General features: G+C 42.4%; 1 protein-coding gene across 1 annotated transcript; it reads left to right on the forward strand.

Moving 5' to 3' along the window:
* Positions 1–610: 610 nt before the first annotated feature.
* Positions 611–14,076, forward strand: LOC118771334 (BTB/POZ domain-containing protein KCTD1-like). The gene is made up of 5 exons (XM_036519297.1): positions 611–875; positions 6,350–6,528; positions 10,456–10,600; positions 11,800–12,105; positions 13,840–14,076. Exons 2-5 carry the CDS (start codon positions 6,365–6,367, stop codon positions 13,996–13,998), a joined length of 774 nt encoding a protein of 257 aa, XP_036375190.1. The 5' UTR covers positions 611–875; positions 6,350–6,364; the 3' UTR covers positions 13,999–14,076.
* Positions 14,077–17,011: the final 2,935 nt, after the last annotated feature.

Consider the following 17,011-nt stretch of genomic DNA (forward strand, 5'->3'; position numbering starts at 1 on the left):
TACAAAATTCGTTTTGACGCCGTGGTCACTTTCACGTCAATTCCATGTTGACCAGAAATGACCGCAATGTTTAGTCGGTCACCACGCAAGAATGCAGGCAGGACTGGGTTAGAGCATGGTGCATGTGCCTGCAACTCCAGTACGGTCGTTTTAGAAGTTTCACAGCAAAGAGAAAACATGAAAGCGTAAATCTCCATTCAAATAGCCCATTCGTCGAATAAATCCTAAATGACCACCAACAAGTTAAGTTACAAGACCTCCTTAATTCACATGTGTGTCGGTTCCTAAATCAGACATGCAAACCAAATGCACGTTTCAAATAAACAAACACAATGAAACAAACAAAAAACCTAAAAGACAAAACCAACAATCTATATAATTGTCATCATCTGCTCCCCTTCCCTCCCTGGCAAAGAAACACTCCATCCATTTACCGAAAGCGCCTGCGGGAACGTTACATCAAAACTAATCATAACGATTAAAATCAGCTTTTCCGTGCAAGAGGAAGGCAATCGGCAAATTGGAGGCAGAGAACGAGTGTTTAATGCAGTAAAATTGTTAGATCTTTTTTAAAAATCATTTTAAATAAAAATGCACGTTTTGAAGAAGGCCGACGCAGTGCTTTAGTGATCAGTTAATTTAATTTGAGTTTTATTTTGCAGATCGGTTTAGACTGGGTTGAGGCATGAGCTAATTGTATCCTGATCTTTGCCTTAAGGGGTTTCAAAGCCCTGGAGCAAGTGTTCTCCGCATTTTGTTCTGTCTACCTAAGCCAAGCTATTGCATTTCTCTCTGGTGTTGCGAGGGAAGCAGATCGCGAGCGAAATCACGGGAAAGGAAAGCAGAAAAAGACTTGATGTTCGTCGTTGTTTCAGGTAAGTGATGATAAATTCGGTTTAGCTTTATTTGCTTGGGCTGGTGTGGCTAGGACATTTAGCGCGCAGCCGCTTTTACGCATGTGCCAAGAGAGAAGCGCCACAGTTGTAACAAAAAATAATTTAACCACTTCCTGGGAAATGTTCGGTGTTTAGTCGCCGTGTCCGTTTTCAAATGCCGACAAGCGAAAAACGTGGATTATAGTTCGACTGGAAATCCTTCCACTGGCGATGGGAAACCATTGCGCCCTCGTTCTGAATTAGCTTCTGGCACAGCATTAAAGCTCTAGAAACAAACTGCCTTGCTTCCTTTTTTGCGGAGTGAAATTCTCATAGATTATCATAACGTCTTTAAATGTATGTTGTAGTCTTGTCCTATCTTTGATTGTTCGATACCAGTTTCGCTTCCGTAAGGAGGTTTATGGTTTCCCGAGTGCCCCAGAAAGCTAATGAAAGACGCCATTGTGGAGTAATTTTGCCTGGGGGCAAGTTGAGTTTTTTTTTTTTTTTTTAAGACAGGAGGTACCTATTCCACAAACGTCAGTGTTAATCCCATGAATCACCTCTTTGTACTTACCGTCCTTTTGTAACGAGACTCCCTCTCTTTGAAAACCAACAGAAAAGAAATTGTATTGTCTGTGTGCGGGAGAACAAGATCTTTCACGGAGTTCATCCGTCCCATTTTCTGTGGAATTTCTACCAACCAGTCTTTTAAACAAACCTGATCCCAAAATGCATGAGCTGAAAGTACTATAAAGATATTTATGCTGTTTCTTTTATGTTCCGCGCTATGTGGAAAGCTCTTATTGTTTTAATACGTGGTCTAAAACGTAGATCTGTCACCAGTTGGCTTTAGCGTGACAGACGACTTTTGGCTGGAAAACAAGGGAAATTGCCTACTTATAACACAACTGGATGCTGACGTGAAACCATGAAACTAAACCAGTGTAGTTTTCATCGGTTTGTTTTGTTCGGGATAACTACATTTCTACTGAAGTCCACGCAAGTCCGAAACTGAAATTCCCATACCCAGTGGTGCCACAAAACACGGTGCAGATGTTACTGAGGTTCGCTGGACGCCACATTGTCAAGTGTAATGAATTCACATAAGATTGTGATTCGGTTGTACGAACGGAGTACACGTGTACGAAGTCCATACTACGTGTTCCTGACCGCTGAGATGGTAGAATAATAGTCTAGCTGCGATCTAGCTACATTATTCGGTTGTATTCGAGTTATGTCGAGTGAAAAGCCAAATGATTGCATTGCCGGGACGGGAAAAAAAATTAGTATGACACCGTCGGAGGTATTTTTTCCGCACAATACTTAGTTCTTGCAAAGTAAGTATTGGAAACATTGCATAAAATTGTAGATAAATTAAAAACGTGCAAATCTTGTTTCACTAACATCGAACGTCTTTAAGAGCACCATCATGCGGAAGCTACAAGATAGTTTAGTAAACACAGATTTAGATACCCCTGAAGATTATGTGGCATATGGTCAGTATCAATGCGTTGAGGGAAATACATTTTTACCGAGAGGACGATAGTGTAGATCTTAACGTCTATTGTGCTACTAATATAAAAAAAGATATACAATTGACGATGTTTCAAGATAACGTCTGAACGTAAGAATGGGAAAATGTGCACTAGAGGTCACTGTTGAGACTCAGTGCCTTGCGCCGCGTTTCTTATTTCATTCATACTCTACTTGTGACGTTTAAATGAATTCAGATTTCAGTTTTCAAATGTCCATCACTCATGTATTCGCAGCCATACACTGCCGCCATGACGGTTTTATGTGTATATAGAATGAGGTGGATTATGTTTGAGTAAAATTGGCTCAAGCAGACCTGGAGGGGTTGATGTGAGACCAATGACACATTATTAATCTCATATGTTAACTGGCAAGTGAGCCACCTACCTAAAGTGTAAATAGGCCAATGTGAATGGGTGACAAGAAATTGCATGTGATGTCTGGTTCGATAACTCGACTTAGGAACAGAGGACTGGGGCTCCAAATTCCAAGGACTGGCGTAATTGGTATCAGCTCACCTGCCCTGGGGCTGTCCCGATTTCACACCTGAATTTTCATGCCTCTTTCTCTGCTCCTGCCCCTGCCTCCATACCTAACTCACACTCCGTTTGAAAGGCTCAAGTCCAGAGCCTCCCCAGTTCTCAACATTACATTACGCTATTGGCATTTAGCAGACAGTCCTTTCCAGAGTGACTTGCATAGGTTACAGTTTTTTTTAAACATGTTACCAATTTATACACCTGGATATTTACTGAGACATTTCTGGGTTAAGTACCTTGCCCAGGGGTACAACAGCAGTGCCCCAGTGGGGAATCAAACTGGCAACCTTTCGGTTACAAGTCATGCTCCGTACCACTATGCTACACTGCCACCCTAACATATTAGTGTGACCTGCACCTTTCCAGTGAATGTGGAATGTGTGCAAGTGTAGTTTAACATGCATATGCTTTCAGTGAGGGAATTTCATTTCATCATTGTGCATTACCTTCCTGCAAGTTCCCTCTTTGTGGGTGGTACGTGCTTGCACCACACGCAGGCAACGTTCCCCGACTTAAACGCTGAGGGAGATAAACTCGTGGAATTCATTGAGAAAAGATATTCTGAGTATGTAAATGAGTCAATATGTTACATGGCAATAACGGGCAGTCCAGCGTAAGTTGACAAGTGAAGGCATACAGGGCTGTTGATGTCCCTGTAGTCATGAAATATTGATCTGGAGAAAGGTGATAGAGTGATAGGCCAGGTGTGAACTCCGGGGCCCTTTGCCCTTCCTGCTTATTGGCTAAGTCACACCCTTAGGACTCTGCACAATGTCTCTACATAGGACGGGAATTGCACTCAGATTGCCGTCAGGTATGCAGATGGGGAATAAGCGAGAAAGGGTTTATCAGCATTCATAAGAATAAAAAAGATTAATAAAAATACTACAAGCTACTCATGCAGAGTAGTGTGTCCTTATTAATTCATCGATGGGGGCCTTGCTAAGGATCAATTAGGGTACATTCCTAGACACACTCTGGCTGTAAATTGCATGTCACAGGAGCAAACTTAGTCCAGTCCCTCAAAACCACATTGCATTTTGCTCACATCCATTTGGTCTTCAGCTGGTCTTTAACACTACAACTACATCGTTCCTTTATATACATGAGTAGGTCAGATAAGGTCATACTTTATATTTTACTATAGCCCACATTAAAAAGTGTATGGTAGAGTTCCTTGTGTGTTTGTACCCCTTCCTTCGAAAATAGCAGTTGGTGTTGCAACAAATTGGAAGTTCAATAAACCTTGATTAACAGAAAGCTCATTAGAGCCCTAGACTCCTACCTTTTACCCTGCGGCAACAGCAACCGCTCAGAAGGTGGATTCTGTCTCCAGGACGATAGGGCTTTGAGACTGTTCCACCCCAGTGCTGCGCCTGATCTTTGCGTGAGCCGATTTCTCATCCCGGCAGATTTGTCAGGGAGCAGAGCACCTGCGTTCTGGAGGTGCGATCCTACACACTTTTTTTTTTTTTTTCTTCTATGCACGAGCTGTGAAGATCTTTTGAAGGAGCAGGCATGCCTGTTTCCTCCCACACCCTGCAGGGCCTCTGGCTCTCAAATGATTAAAGAATTACATTCAGAAACTGAATATACGTTCTGCCTGCTCTTATCGTTGCTCACACAAACCGCATGCAGATGAGCTCAGGATCTGACGCCACACCAAAGTTCTGAAACTCAAAGGACAGCTAATTGCTAATTGGCTATCAAGGTGTGAAACTGCTCCTGCATATTATAACTAGTGTGTTAAGGCCAGTAAGGTTCCCCCCAACTGTTTCCTTTCATTTAATGAGATGATGTTTCTGCAGGCGAAATTAGGTAAGCGAAGACCCCTCTCTTAATCCTTTTTTGTTTGTTTAACACTCATCTGGTGCTAATCCTGGGGAGGCTATGCTGAGTGAATTGATGTAATGAGATTAAAATGCGCAGAGGTTACTCAGAGGTAGCTGTCTGCCACAAATGATTTATGGTTTTTACAGTCAGACGCATTTGATTTTGCGCAGGCATAAACGCCGCCACTAACATTTTTCGCATACATTTTTAATCTCAAGAAATTCTTGCAAGGGCTTTTATGTCATGCCATATTTGGCATTTAAGCTTTCATAGGTTTTTAGTGTACTTCCCGAAAAAATGTTTACTGTATGTGCCTGTGTAGTTTACATAAGCATTTAGAAGTCAGTGCTAGACATTGATGAGTAAAATTAAGAGGAATTATTCAGTCGCTGTTTTTTTTTTTTTTTTGTCCCCTGAAAGGTAAGGCACAAAAACGTCCTGGTAAAGAGGTGAACTAGTGAGGAATTTCACCTGGGTTTAAAGAACAAACGCTAACAATGCTAACAAGGCCTAACCTGGTTTAACCTTCACGATCCAAGAAGATTGGGTGGGTGTCAGGTGGGCTGTGGCCAAAAGCCCCTGGGTGAGGGGACCTGGTGCACTTACTTTAGAATCGGGTATAAGGCCGCTCAATGTCCCTGTGGCTTTTTTAATGTAGACCGGAGCAGACTGGGTAGAGGAAAGAATGAACTCCAAATCTCCTGTGCTTGTACACATCAGCTCAGCCTTCTAAATGAGGCACAGAGGGAAAAAGGGCCTAATACCGCAACCTAAATAATGAAATGGGGCGTGAACATGTGACGACATGCTTTGCTTTCATTGGCTGGGAGAGCAGGTGGAATACTGGCCTGATGAGCCAGTGTGTTGCTGGTTATTATATCTTGTCAACACAACAAAGTTGTGCGCTACATGTGTAAATGTATTTTATACCGTGTTTTTTTTTTTTTTAAGAATATTCATCAGCAACCATTGTTTTCTTTTTCCTCAACTTTTCCAGAAGAGCAATGCAAATACATTGCAATCCTAACAATATTTAACCAGGAATAGAATAAAATGTTACCTACCAGCACTAGCAAAAGTCTTTATTAAACATGACTTTGAACAGTTTTTTTTTTCCCCTTAAGTTTATTCATGAGTTGACGAATGTTGCTTCTCTGCCCCACATATATGCTGTAGTATCATTTTCTGATGGAAGTTGCTGTATCACCTGCCTTTGTCTCCCTTTGTCACTTATAACTTGTTATACATTTTTATTGATCTTATGTAATCAGAACCTTCTTCTGAGAGTTTCCAGCCACGTGGTTTGTGTTGTCATTGCTTTGTATTGTCAAAACACGTTTACCACTGATTGTGATAGTTGTGTACTTTTTGTACATCTTGAATTGCATTTAAATGAACGCCTGGGTAGTGAGTCCATCCACAACAGCATGCAACTTCTTGTCTCTACGGGCCTGTTTTTCATTGGATGCTGAGAAAGAAAATTTGACATCAAAAAATTATTCAGCTGCCTGTAGTTTGTCTGCCATTTTTTTATGAATGTGTTTTTCCCTTGAATGTTTGATACAGGATAGCCGATCCAGCATGTCCAGACCCATGGCAACACGGTCACCTGTATCCCCGCTGAGTACCCAGGGCATCCCCACTCCGGCACAGCTCACCAAGTCCAATGCGCCCGTCCACATTGATGTGGGTGGCCACATGTACACCAGCAGCCTGGCCACGCTAACAAAGTACCCCGAGTCCAGGTGAGACTCCATTCCCCACCAAAGGCTGAGTATAGCCCTAGGTTTGGTGCCATGCTTTTCCATTGTATTTCCCATGTTAATCAATGCTGGTAATAGCATCTGCTTACTTGCATATCACCTCTTTTGTTTGGCTAATGTTAGTATTAAGGCACAAGCTGTTCAAGCCCTGTGTTGGAAATATCTTGACATTAGAATATCATGGACCTCCAGTTTTAATGATCCATCTAGTTAATGATTATTTTTAATATGATGGATACTCTGGTGCATTTTGATTTTTGCAGAAGAGGACTTTAATAGTGTATGTACTGTCAGCTAGAAGCAGATGTCATAGTCCTCACTCTTAGTAACTCTAATACTTTTCTGCTTAAACATACACATTTGGTTGAAAAAATGAGTATGTATTCTTAATTTCATGGCCCAAAATCATCTTCCAGGCTGATACCTTTTTCTTTTAGTGTCAGTTCTCTTTTTTTAGGGTGTGAAATACTAGGCATTGGTATAAGTAAGATTTTCCACATTTATGAGGAAAGGATTGGGGGGGGGATGCTGCGTCAGTACAAACACGTCCAACAAGCAGAAGTGATCTCTTCAGACCCGGGTCTCGGGCAGCATGCTGTGATGGCATGCGGGGATGTTCTACAGAGGGCTTTAAGATCTGCAGCGGAGGGCTTAGAATGAGGCGCGGGCCCGGCAGGAAGTGGATTCCTCGGCTCAGCAGACGCGACCGCCTTGACATCTCTGTCTCGCTAAAGGACAAGGACACGCCTCAGGGCAGGAGCCGCGAACCCTTTTTTGTCACGGTCGGGATGAGTCTCGAAAATTCACCGCGCCGCGTCCCGCTGACATTTCTCAGCGCTTGACCCCTTTAATAGGGTTGGTCAGTCTTGACGCGATGGCGGCCCGTCCGCAGCACTGAAGGACAGCGCTGAAGATGCGGGGTTCTCCTCCGCGCCTCCAAACTAATGTATAGGACTCCTGCTTCTTTCTAAAGTGCTTCGGGGGCAGGGAGTGAGTCACTACATGAAATGGATATTATGATTCCTTTTTTTTTTGTCTGTCTTGTCTGCATTCATTCGTTCCAGGATCGGATAATTTCCTCTTTTGAGGAAGCTGCAATTAATGTCATACTGCGTCTGTCAGGAGTCAGAATTTCGGTGAAAGCATCTCAGCAGTACTATTGCATTGGCAAGGCTTGCGGTTCCCTCGGTGGCACTCCTATTGGTCTTGAATGCACAGCGCGGACGAGTGACAGCGTTTTAGAAATACGAGTTTGAATATGAAGTGAAGCTGATGAGTTTGAATGCGAATGAGCTCTTATCTCTGTAAGGAGCGTATTTTTGGAAAGCGCAGCGAATCGATTACCATTTCATGCCATCAATATTCCGACACGACCCAATTGCTACCTCTCTCTTTTCCAAGCCAAGCTCTTTATCTGTCTCGCTGGCATATGTCTGTTGCCATTGCAAAAGGAGCTTTTTAAATTTTTATGATGATGATATCTTGTCCCCTTGTGATCTCACTCCAGAACCTCTTCTGATTTTTGTTTGATTTATGTAGGTAAAATTTTATCCACTCAGATAGGATACAATACATAAACAAACCATAAGGATGGCACATGAAACCATTATTAAAACACTGTTGTCCGTTGTGGCCCTTTGTTCATTAATTTACTTGATCCATACGTTAAACACACAAAACATGCTTGTTTTTTTCCTTCATTAGAAATTTGGTAAAGCAAAACATATGTAGCAAAAAATTGGTTTAAGACCAATGATTTTTATACAAAAATAATAAAACAGAAGATTTTAAAAAATCAGCCAGGTATTTTTTCTGTGTTAACCTGACAGATGTCACAACAGCAGTAAAATAGCGAAGTATCCTAGGCCATCTGGATGGAGCCATCTTTAGACTGCAGGCTGCCTTAAGCAGGCCCTCAGGCTGGCATTCTGCCCTGGGCCGTCATTACCAGATGGCGCTGACCACGTTATCAGGTCATTTCTCATCTGTGACACCCCTCCGTCATACCTCATTTTTGGCTTTGTGTGCCTTGCGTTTCATTTATTGTAATATGTACCTTTTATGCCACGGAGTGTGCATACCACTTTCTGAAAATCACAAAATAGGGAAAACAGTTTATCGTCTGCATTATGTAGGTTGCACTCTGTATGCAAGCCTGCAGAATTGAAATGGTGATTGTGCTTCAATCTTGTCTAGATTTCTGTTTATTATGTTTCGCTGATGAATTGATCATGTGGTGCAGTTCTTTTAAGCAGAACTAATGAAAGGCTTGACGTACTTACAGAGGCAATCATTTGAATTCTTGAACCTCTTGAAAGGTTAAGGTGTCATTTTTTAAATAAGGCATTAAAATGTCAACAGGGAATAATTTACCTTACCTTCTTCCAGCTACACAATTACCCAGCTTAGCTGAGTTTCTGTTGCATCACTTGGTGACTTTCTATCCCATTAAGGTAGAAGTCCATTGTGAAATTGCCTGCATTATTCAAAGCTGTTGTGGACATGAAACATGAAAATCATGTTGGGTAGTCATTCGCATACTGTGGCTGGGGAGCCAGATAATGCTTTTAAGATTTATTTGTTTCTGCACTTAAAAGTTTTATTTTCATTTTCTTGGATTGTATTTTTGTGTATTTCAATAAAAAATATGTCTGGATTTGTGCAGATTGACAGTTAAAAAATGTGGGGATTGAATGGCCCCCATACATTCTGAAACATTGTACTATGTCCTATCTTTTCCATATTAGCAGTATATTTTTAATCACATTTCCAGACTATACCATGGCTTCTGTTCATTTGTGACTGCGCCCAGGCATGAGTGATGATGTAATCGATAGTGACACAAATGCCGCTGTGTCACACTCATCTACGTAAAGACATGGACAGAATCAGATGGCATTGTGGGAAAGAGAATGTCAGAAGTGACAGTCACCCCTGCTTTGGGACACTGCCAACTGACTATGCATAGATGTGACTTGCATATGATGGTGCAGGGCTGTGGAAATTTCAGTGGCAAAGACACCGTGAATGTTGCGTTCATGTAAATACTAGCACTGTTGCTTGCTGTGCAGATAGAAGTTGTGTGCTTCTTTTTGTTTGCTCCCTTTCTTTATTTTTTTAGTTTTTGTTTGTTCTGAGACAAGTGGCCCCATTCCATTGTTTGTCATGTGCAAAGCTGATTGAAAGCTGTGCTTGGCTTTGTAAGAGAGAGAATAAAACGTTGTGATGGAAAAATAATAAGAAACAGAAAATTAAGATATTTTTCTTGGCAAAGTCATCATTTTGCAATGGTGATTACTGGAATTTTGAAGAAGCATGTGGTTTTTTCCTAAAAATGTCATTGCATTACATTATTTATTTATTTCCATTTTTGCCTTGGTACATTTGCCACTTTTTTTCTTGGGAGGATTCCGGATTTTTAAGAGTACAACAGCAGTTTCCCCACAGGCATTTGAACCTACAGACTGCTGGTAATGGATCAGGCTTGCTAAACCCCTAGCCACACCTTGACTTGTTTGCACTGTGTGTTTGTGTGGATACTATTAACATTGTTATGACGTACAATAATGATGCATGAGACCTTACCTAATTCAAGAGGCATTTTTCTTACAAAGAGTACAAATACTTAGAGAGTCTGCCTATAGCTATACCATATTCCAAGAAAATTATGCAGGTAGACACATTAAAGATTTTGTCTTTTGGCAGTTGCCACTGTTAAATTTCTGCATCTAGATATTCCTATGAAACTGTGGTAATGCCTTCTATAATGCCATTTGATATTAAGGCAGTATTAGTGAGATTAGGAGTAAAATGGCATCTGAATGGCAGCTGTTGATGGTCCACACTGTTACCGTGTTAATGAGTGCTGCCCATTCCTCAAAGACGACTTTGCCCCCCTCCATCCCGCAGAATTGGCCGTCTCTTTGATGGCACGGAGCCCATTGTCCTGGACAGCCTCAAACAGCACTACTTCATCGACAGGGATGGACACATGTTCCGGTACATTCTCAACTTCCTCAGGACTTCCAAACTCCTCATTCCCGACGACTTCAAAGTAAGAGCCCTGCCACAGCGTCTCTCTAGCATCGCGCACATTTGGTGCTCGGCTGAGTCTTTGAAAGTGTTTTATTCATAAAAAAAGCCTCGCTTGCAGATGGAAATTACTATTCAGCAGTGCAATTCTGCATTGAAAATGAAAACCACCAACATATGTTCTAATATGAGAACTGAAATTATCATTTTTGTGCATCAAACAATGTACCTGATTGTCATAAGAGTTTATAAAGTATGCAGCATATCTTGAAACGGCTAAAATATATTCCTTAGATTTAGTTACTATATTTTAACATTCATCACTTTTCATGAAGGTTTAGTGTGTATTTTTGAAGTAGTGGTTGTTGTAGGCTCTGTGCTTTAATCATGCATCTGTGCACTGAGCACATTGGGCTAGTTTCAGGCTGTGAAACTCCAGCAGTCCCAGACTTCTGCCGGCTCGTTGCAGAGATGACGGCTTGCGAGTTGCAGCCCCGTAATGTCAAATGCTTGTGTGTGATTCATGAATTGAAATGTATCATTTCTTAGTTAATTACCAGTTTGCCCTGGGAGAAAACCCATAACTGCACGAGCTGAGTGGTTTTCCTCTCTGAGACTGTTTCTTGGAAATGATTTCATATGAAGGAAGTACAGATTAAGCCATATATGGAAATTAAATTAAGGCCAGTTTCATAGTCAACAGAAATTTATGAAATATGAATAAAAGGTTTCAGTGTTTCGTAACCCTGGTGCTGGGGAGTCACTGTGCTGGAAGTGGCTCTTTTAGTTTGTTGGGTATGATCACGCTATTATTTGAATAATATGGTTTTGATATCAAGCATCAGTCTTTTGTTAGTTCTTATTTAAATATGTTTATGTATTTCTTCATGTGATTTCTCTTTGTTTAACCCTCAAATTGATGTGTTAGTTCTTATTAAATAAGTATACGTATTTATTTATTTAACCCTCAAATTTTATTTTACCTTTATTTTACCAGGAAGTCCCATTCAGATCAAAAAATTCTTTTACAAGAGAACTGGCAAATTGATATAAATAGAAATTAATACCCAATGTAATTGCTTCCAATTAATTCATTGCTCAATTTACTGTTTTGGGTCCTAGAACAAGAGGCAGACATTATATACTACACTATATTACAAGACTATATTAAAACAAATATAAAGAATAAACCTCGGAACTGCTCTCTGCTGCCCCCCGCAGGACTACAGCCTGCTGTACGAGGAGGCGCGGTACTTTCAGCTGCAGCCGCTGCTGGCGGAGCTGGAGCGCTGGCGGCAGGAGAGGGAGCAGGGCCGCGTGTCGCGACCCTGCGAGTGTCTGGTGGTACGCGTGGCACCCGACCTGGGCGAGAGGATCACCCTCAGCGGGGACAAGGCGCTCATCGAGGACGTCTTCCCCGAGATCGGCGACGTCATGTGCAACTCGGTCAACGCCGGCTGGAACCACGACTCCACACACGTCATCCGCTTCCCGCTCAACGGCTACTGCCACCTCAACTCCGTCCAGGTGAGACTGACGTTACATTACATTATTGGCATTTAGCAGATGCTCTTATCCAGAGCCACTTATGTAGGGTACAATTCTTAACATGTTATCCATTTATATATTTACATTTACATTTATTCATTTAGCAGACACTTTTATCCAAAGCGACTTACATAGGTTACAGTTCTTTACAATGTTATCCATTTATACAGCTGGATATTTACTGAGGCAATTGTGGGTTAAATACCTTGCCCAAGGGCACAGCAGCGGCTGTGCCCCCGCAGGGAATCAAACTGGCAATTGTCAGTTACGAGTCCTGCTCCTTACCACTATGCTACACTGACCTCCTGGAAATGGCCGAAATTCTTAACCGTTCATAACTCCGACATAACAATGCATAGCAGTATTCATAATTGTCCCTGAACATAAAGAGCCGTACATTACAGCTTGCAGGAACTGTCTTGGAGCTGGACGCATTGTTTTGTTACCTTGCGTGCTCTGTAACCTTTGATGTCAGTAGTAATAGGTGGCTATGAATGCTTATAAATGTTAAGTACCTGTATGAATTTGTTATGGATGCTGTTGTCCTTATATGCCGCTTAATGAAGCAGTATAATATGATTGTATCTGTAGTAAAATCTTAGGCAGCTGGTTGGTATGGCTGATTTCCCATAGATTTCCAAGATTTGTGGGTCTCGTTCTGAAACACGTCTGAGTTTCTATGTGCGCTTTAACATGTCTAATCTGTACTCAAGAGTAAAAAAACCAGCTGCAGTTCCGAGCACCAGCCAGCAGCGTGCCCTGCATGTCCCCTGCTCATTCTCAGAGAGGGAGCAGACTTTTTCGGGCCTCCACTGGAGCCGGCCTTGAGAGAGCAGGCAGGGACAGGCTGTCTGGAGGCCCGGTATAATCCTACAGGGTTATTAAAACAAGTGGCCGCCGGGTGCTGTATCTGCGCTAATGGAGAGGAGATGGAATTCGCCGGCAGTGGGAGACCTTTGTAGTTTGGCATGCCTTCCAGCCCCGGAGCGGGGAAGACTGCCGCGCTCCCGAGATGCCAAGTGGCACAGAATACCCACAATGCACCCCCGGGGGCTCTCTAATGGAATGTGATCTCCAGGCCCCGCGGCCGCGTCTGCAGATGTCTACGAGGCAGCGGCGGCAGCAGCAGCATTTGCTGATTCCGCTTTCGGGTTTATTAGGCTGAGGAGTTGGAGGGCTGTTGAATACTCATGCTGTTCCCTTCTCCCTCTCTCTCTCTTTCTCTCTCTCTCTCCCCCCCCCCCCTCCCTGATCTCCATCCATCCCTCCCTCTGTGTCACTTTCCTCTCTCCCTCCTTTCCTTTCCCCCTCTGGTGCGTCAGCCCCAGCCTCCCTGGTTCTGCAGCAGCCCACTTGTAATGCGTGTCGTGTTCACTCACAGTGCTCTGTGATTTTCAGTAATCATAATATGGGCACTAGGCACTAACTTATGTGCTTTTATTTGAAATACGCTTGGTTAAATGAAGCTAGTCAATGTCATCATGTACACCAAGTGTAAACCCCATATGCTGACACTGAAAATGATAGGATGTATCATTGACTTAATATTATTTATTCATTTATCTACTGTATTTTTGTCTTGAGGTGTAGGAGCTGATATGACTGTTTTGTGACCTGTCACCGCAGTGGTGTTTCAGTGGGGTGGAGGTGTCTCATTCAGTTTCACAGGGACCGTCCCGTAACGACACCCCCGTGCTCCTCTGTGTGCCGCAGGTCCTGGAGCGCCTCCAGCAGCGCGGGTTCGAGATCGCGGGCTCCTGCGGCGGGGGGGTGGACTCCTCCCAGTTCAGCGAGTACGTCCTGAGGAGGGAGGTGAGGAGGAGCCAGCGCTGTCCTTCGGTCATCAGGATAAAACAGGAGCAGCTGGACTAGGGGGCGGGGTCATTGGCTTCCCCCACCCAACTCCACCCCCCACCCCCCTCGCTCCACAGAGCGGCGGACTTTCTCTGAGGCAGCCAGAATTCACAACGGTGGAAACCAGGACTTTTTTTTGGTCTTTTTTTTTTTTTTTACATTGCATTGACTTGGAATCTGAGAAACCACAAAGAGAATTAAAAAAAAATTATAATTTTTTTAATTGCTAGAAGACAACAAGCATCTGAATCTGAACCCTTAGGAGTTTTGTGATTGACAGACTCTGCAGCCCCCCCCCCTTCCCCTTTGCACGTTCCTGAGTACGAAGTTTGTTTTAAAACTTTGAGACATATAAAGTCACATTCCCATGCAGGTCAGGATTATCACAGCAGTTTGGTCACGCTCGATGTGATTCCAGTCTCGTGTGCTTCCTCTGTTATGGAGCAGATTACATCAGTATGTCTGTGGGAAAGCTGGAATGTTACAGGCACAGGCACACATTGGATTTTTCATATTGTCAGACTCCAATGTTTGTTTTTTTTAATGCAAAATATATAAAATATTTCCAAGATATTAATACAATTGAATCTGGATCGAGCTGGTATAAGTTCTGTTATATGTTAATTAAAAGGCTTAAAATGACAAGCTACAAATGGAAACGTGTTTTATTCTGAGTGAAATGTAGAAACTATGGAAGTATTTTTTTAGTAATGTACTTTGTACTGCACAGATCACGGCGTGTGCACTGTTGCCAATGAGATGTCTCCAGATTGGTTTTGGTACTTTAACTCTGCTAGACTACACAAAGCAGGTGTGCGGGGGGGAAAAAGTCATTAACGAGCTGGAGGTGTGATGGAGGTGTGACCTTGATGGGCTAATCAGGACAGCCACGTCCACTTGGTGCAAGAGCTAAGAAAGGGGCAGAAGAGAATCGTCAACGTGAGTGTCATTTTTTTTCCCTACATGCATCATCCCAAAATATTGATGTGCTAGCATATGTGTGTGTTTGGCCATGACAGCATCTTTTTGCAGCCTCTAAATAGATCCCCTTATGTTCAACAAGCAAGGATCACTCTGTTTTTGAAAGCAAGCGCTCAACACTGTCTTTGCCTGGGAAATCTAACCCAGTCTAAACTAAATAGATGGAGGGACAATTGATTATAAACTTGGATTAAGTGACACTGCAAAAAAATGTTTGTACAAGTTTGTTTTGTTCGTAATTCATACAATTGTCATTTTTGTACTTGCATTTCAGTCATGATTGTGTCTATACAGCTCATTTGACTGGCATCTGGTCTCAGTACCCCATAGAAGTTTTTTTAATGAAGTCATTGAATCGATACTGGCAGATTTATTAACAGATTTCAATTGTCCCTAATGTACAGAGACTTAAATAAACTCCCTATAAGTGAAACAGGATGAATGTAGAACAAAATGTTAAATAAAACTATTGAAACAATGGTATAGACAACATGATAACCTTCAACTGTCTGCACCCAGCGTGTGATTGTGTAGACATGTATTAGGTTACTACACATGCATGTATGAATGCACAGACACACACACACACACACACATCCTCCTTGCGGTCAGTCTGAAATGGAACTCCTCAGCCCCCATTACTTCTTAACCAACTGGTGCAGACCTTTTTTCTTGTCTGTTTTTAAATGCAAGCACATCATTACAACATTGATTTGCTGAAACTGGAGAAAAGTCCTTGCTTACGTATGGTGTAGTGCACCATGCGGTTAGATTGAACCCCCCCTCCCTGGTCACATGGGTTCCTCTGTACAAGGAGGGCACTTTGCCCCCCAGGAGGAAGGAAATGGAAACACTTTTTTCCCACCATAGGGCTCATAATTGAGGCATAAGTGATTTTGTTTTAATGCTTGAATTACAGCAACACTGAAAGGGCCACAAGCATCTCCGTTTCGGAATAGCGAAAGCTTGTGCCCTCCACCGATCCGCAGCAGAGATATCAAATAAAGGTTTAACCATCACGGCATGCAGTCTAATGAAGATAAAGATCACGCAAACTGTACACACGCATACAGTCACTCGTAGGAGAACAAGGAGTGTCTGGTGCTATTTGCATTTACGAAGCATATCATGAATATTAATATGCAGTAAACGGCATTTGTTCTCATCCGTTTGATCAACCGTGAAGTGTATAGAGGCCAAAGAAAATATTCTCATCTCAAGCAGGGAGGCAAATGTATTATAATGCTCTGTGTTTAATGTGATGGATGACACAAACCGTAAGTAATATTGAATTGAGCCACTTGGAAAGAAAAGAAGAAAAAGCATTTGGATTAGGGATTTGCATATAAATAAATGGCCTGGAAAGAGCTATAGTCATTACACATTTACAGGTTCATGTATAATATTTACCCTTCTAAATACTATAAACTCCTATAAAATTAGTGCTATACAGTTCGAGTAGCTGCCTAATTGAACAGCTGACCTACATAGTATTAATGTGTGAAAGTGAATACTGGGACCCACTGCCGCAGTGACTCATTAATCCAACCAAGTCCTCTATTGTTTGTGTTGTGACACTAATTCATTGTTCATGTTTTCTGATAATGGGTGCAGATGAGTAGATTAAAACATCCATGTACCATAAAGACTGTGATTTATATAGCAGCCACTGTAACTGGATGTCCATGAAGAAGCATAGCACCTTTCACGCACTGATTTTTGGGGCTACTGATTTTGTGTTTGCATTTAAGGAGAAGCACTTCCTGCTTAGCATGTAGACAATTGAGGGGGAGTACTTCCTGTCTAAGGGGGGACTCTTCCTGTGTAGCATGCAGGGAACTAAAGGGGAGTTCTTCCCTCTTTTCACGTCGGACACACAATCTGAACGACGCACTCTTTTTAATCATAGTCACGTTCCATCAGTCGACTTCCGTCACTTGTTCCACGGTCCGACAGTCACATCGGCTTAATGTGTGAGGCAGAGCTCGAAGCTGAGAGAGTAATTTTGGGTACTTGTGTGAGCACACCCATTCTCGGGGCCTCTGTTACT

The sequence above is a fragment of the Megalops cyprinoides genome, chromosome 24 (genome assembly GCF_013368585.1).
Source record: "Megalops cyprinoides isolate fMegCyp1 chromosome 24, fMegCyp1.pri, whole genome shotgun sequence".
Taxonomy (NCBI): Eukaryota; Metazoa; Chordata; class Actinopteri; order Elopiformes; family Megalopidae; genus Megalops; species Megalops cyprinoides.

What these genes read in the sequence shown, in the direction of transcription:
- LOC118771334 (XM_036519297.1), top strand. Translation starts at nt 6,365, where the DNA reads ATGTCCAGACCCATGGCAACACGGTCACCTGTATCCCCGCTGAGTACC. An exon ending in ACAAAGTACCCCGAGTCCAG is followed by an intron (nt 6,529 to 10,455) that starts GTGAGACTCCAT and finishes TCCATCCCGCAG; the next exon opens with AATTGGCCGTCTCTTTGATG. An exon ending in GCCACCTCAACTCCGTCCAG is followed by an intron (nt 12,106 to 13,839) that starts GTGAGACTGACG and finishes TGTGTGCCGCAG; the next exon opens with GTCCTGGAGCGCCTCCAGCA.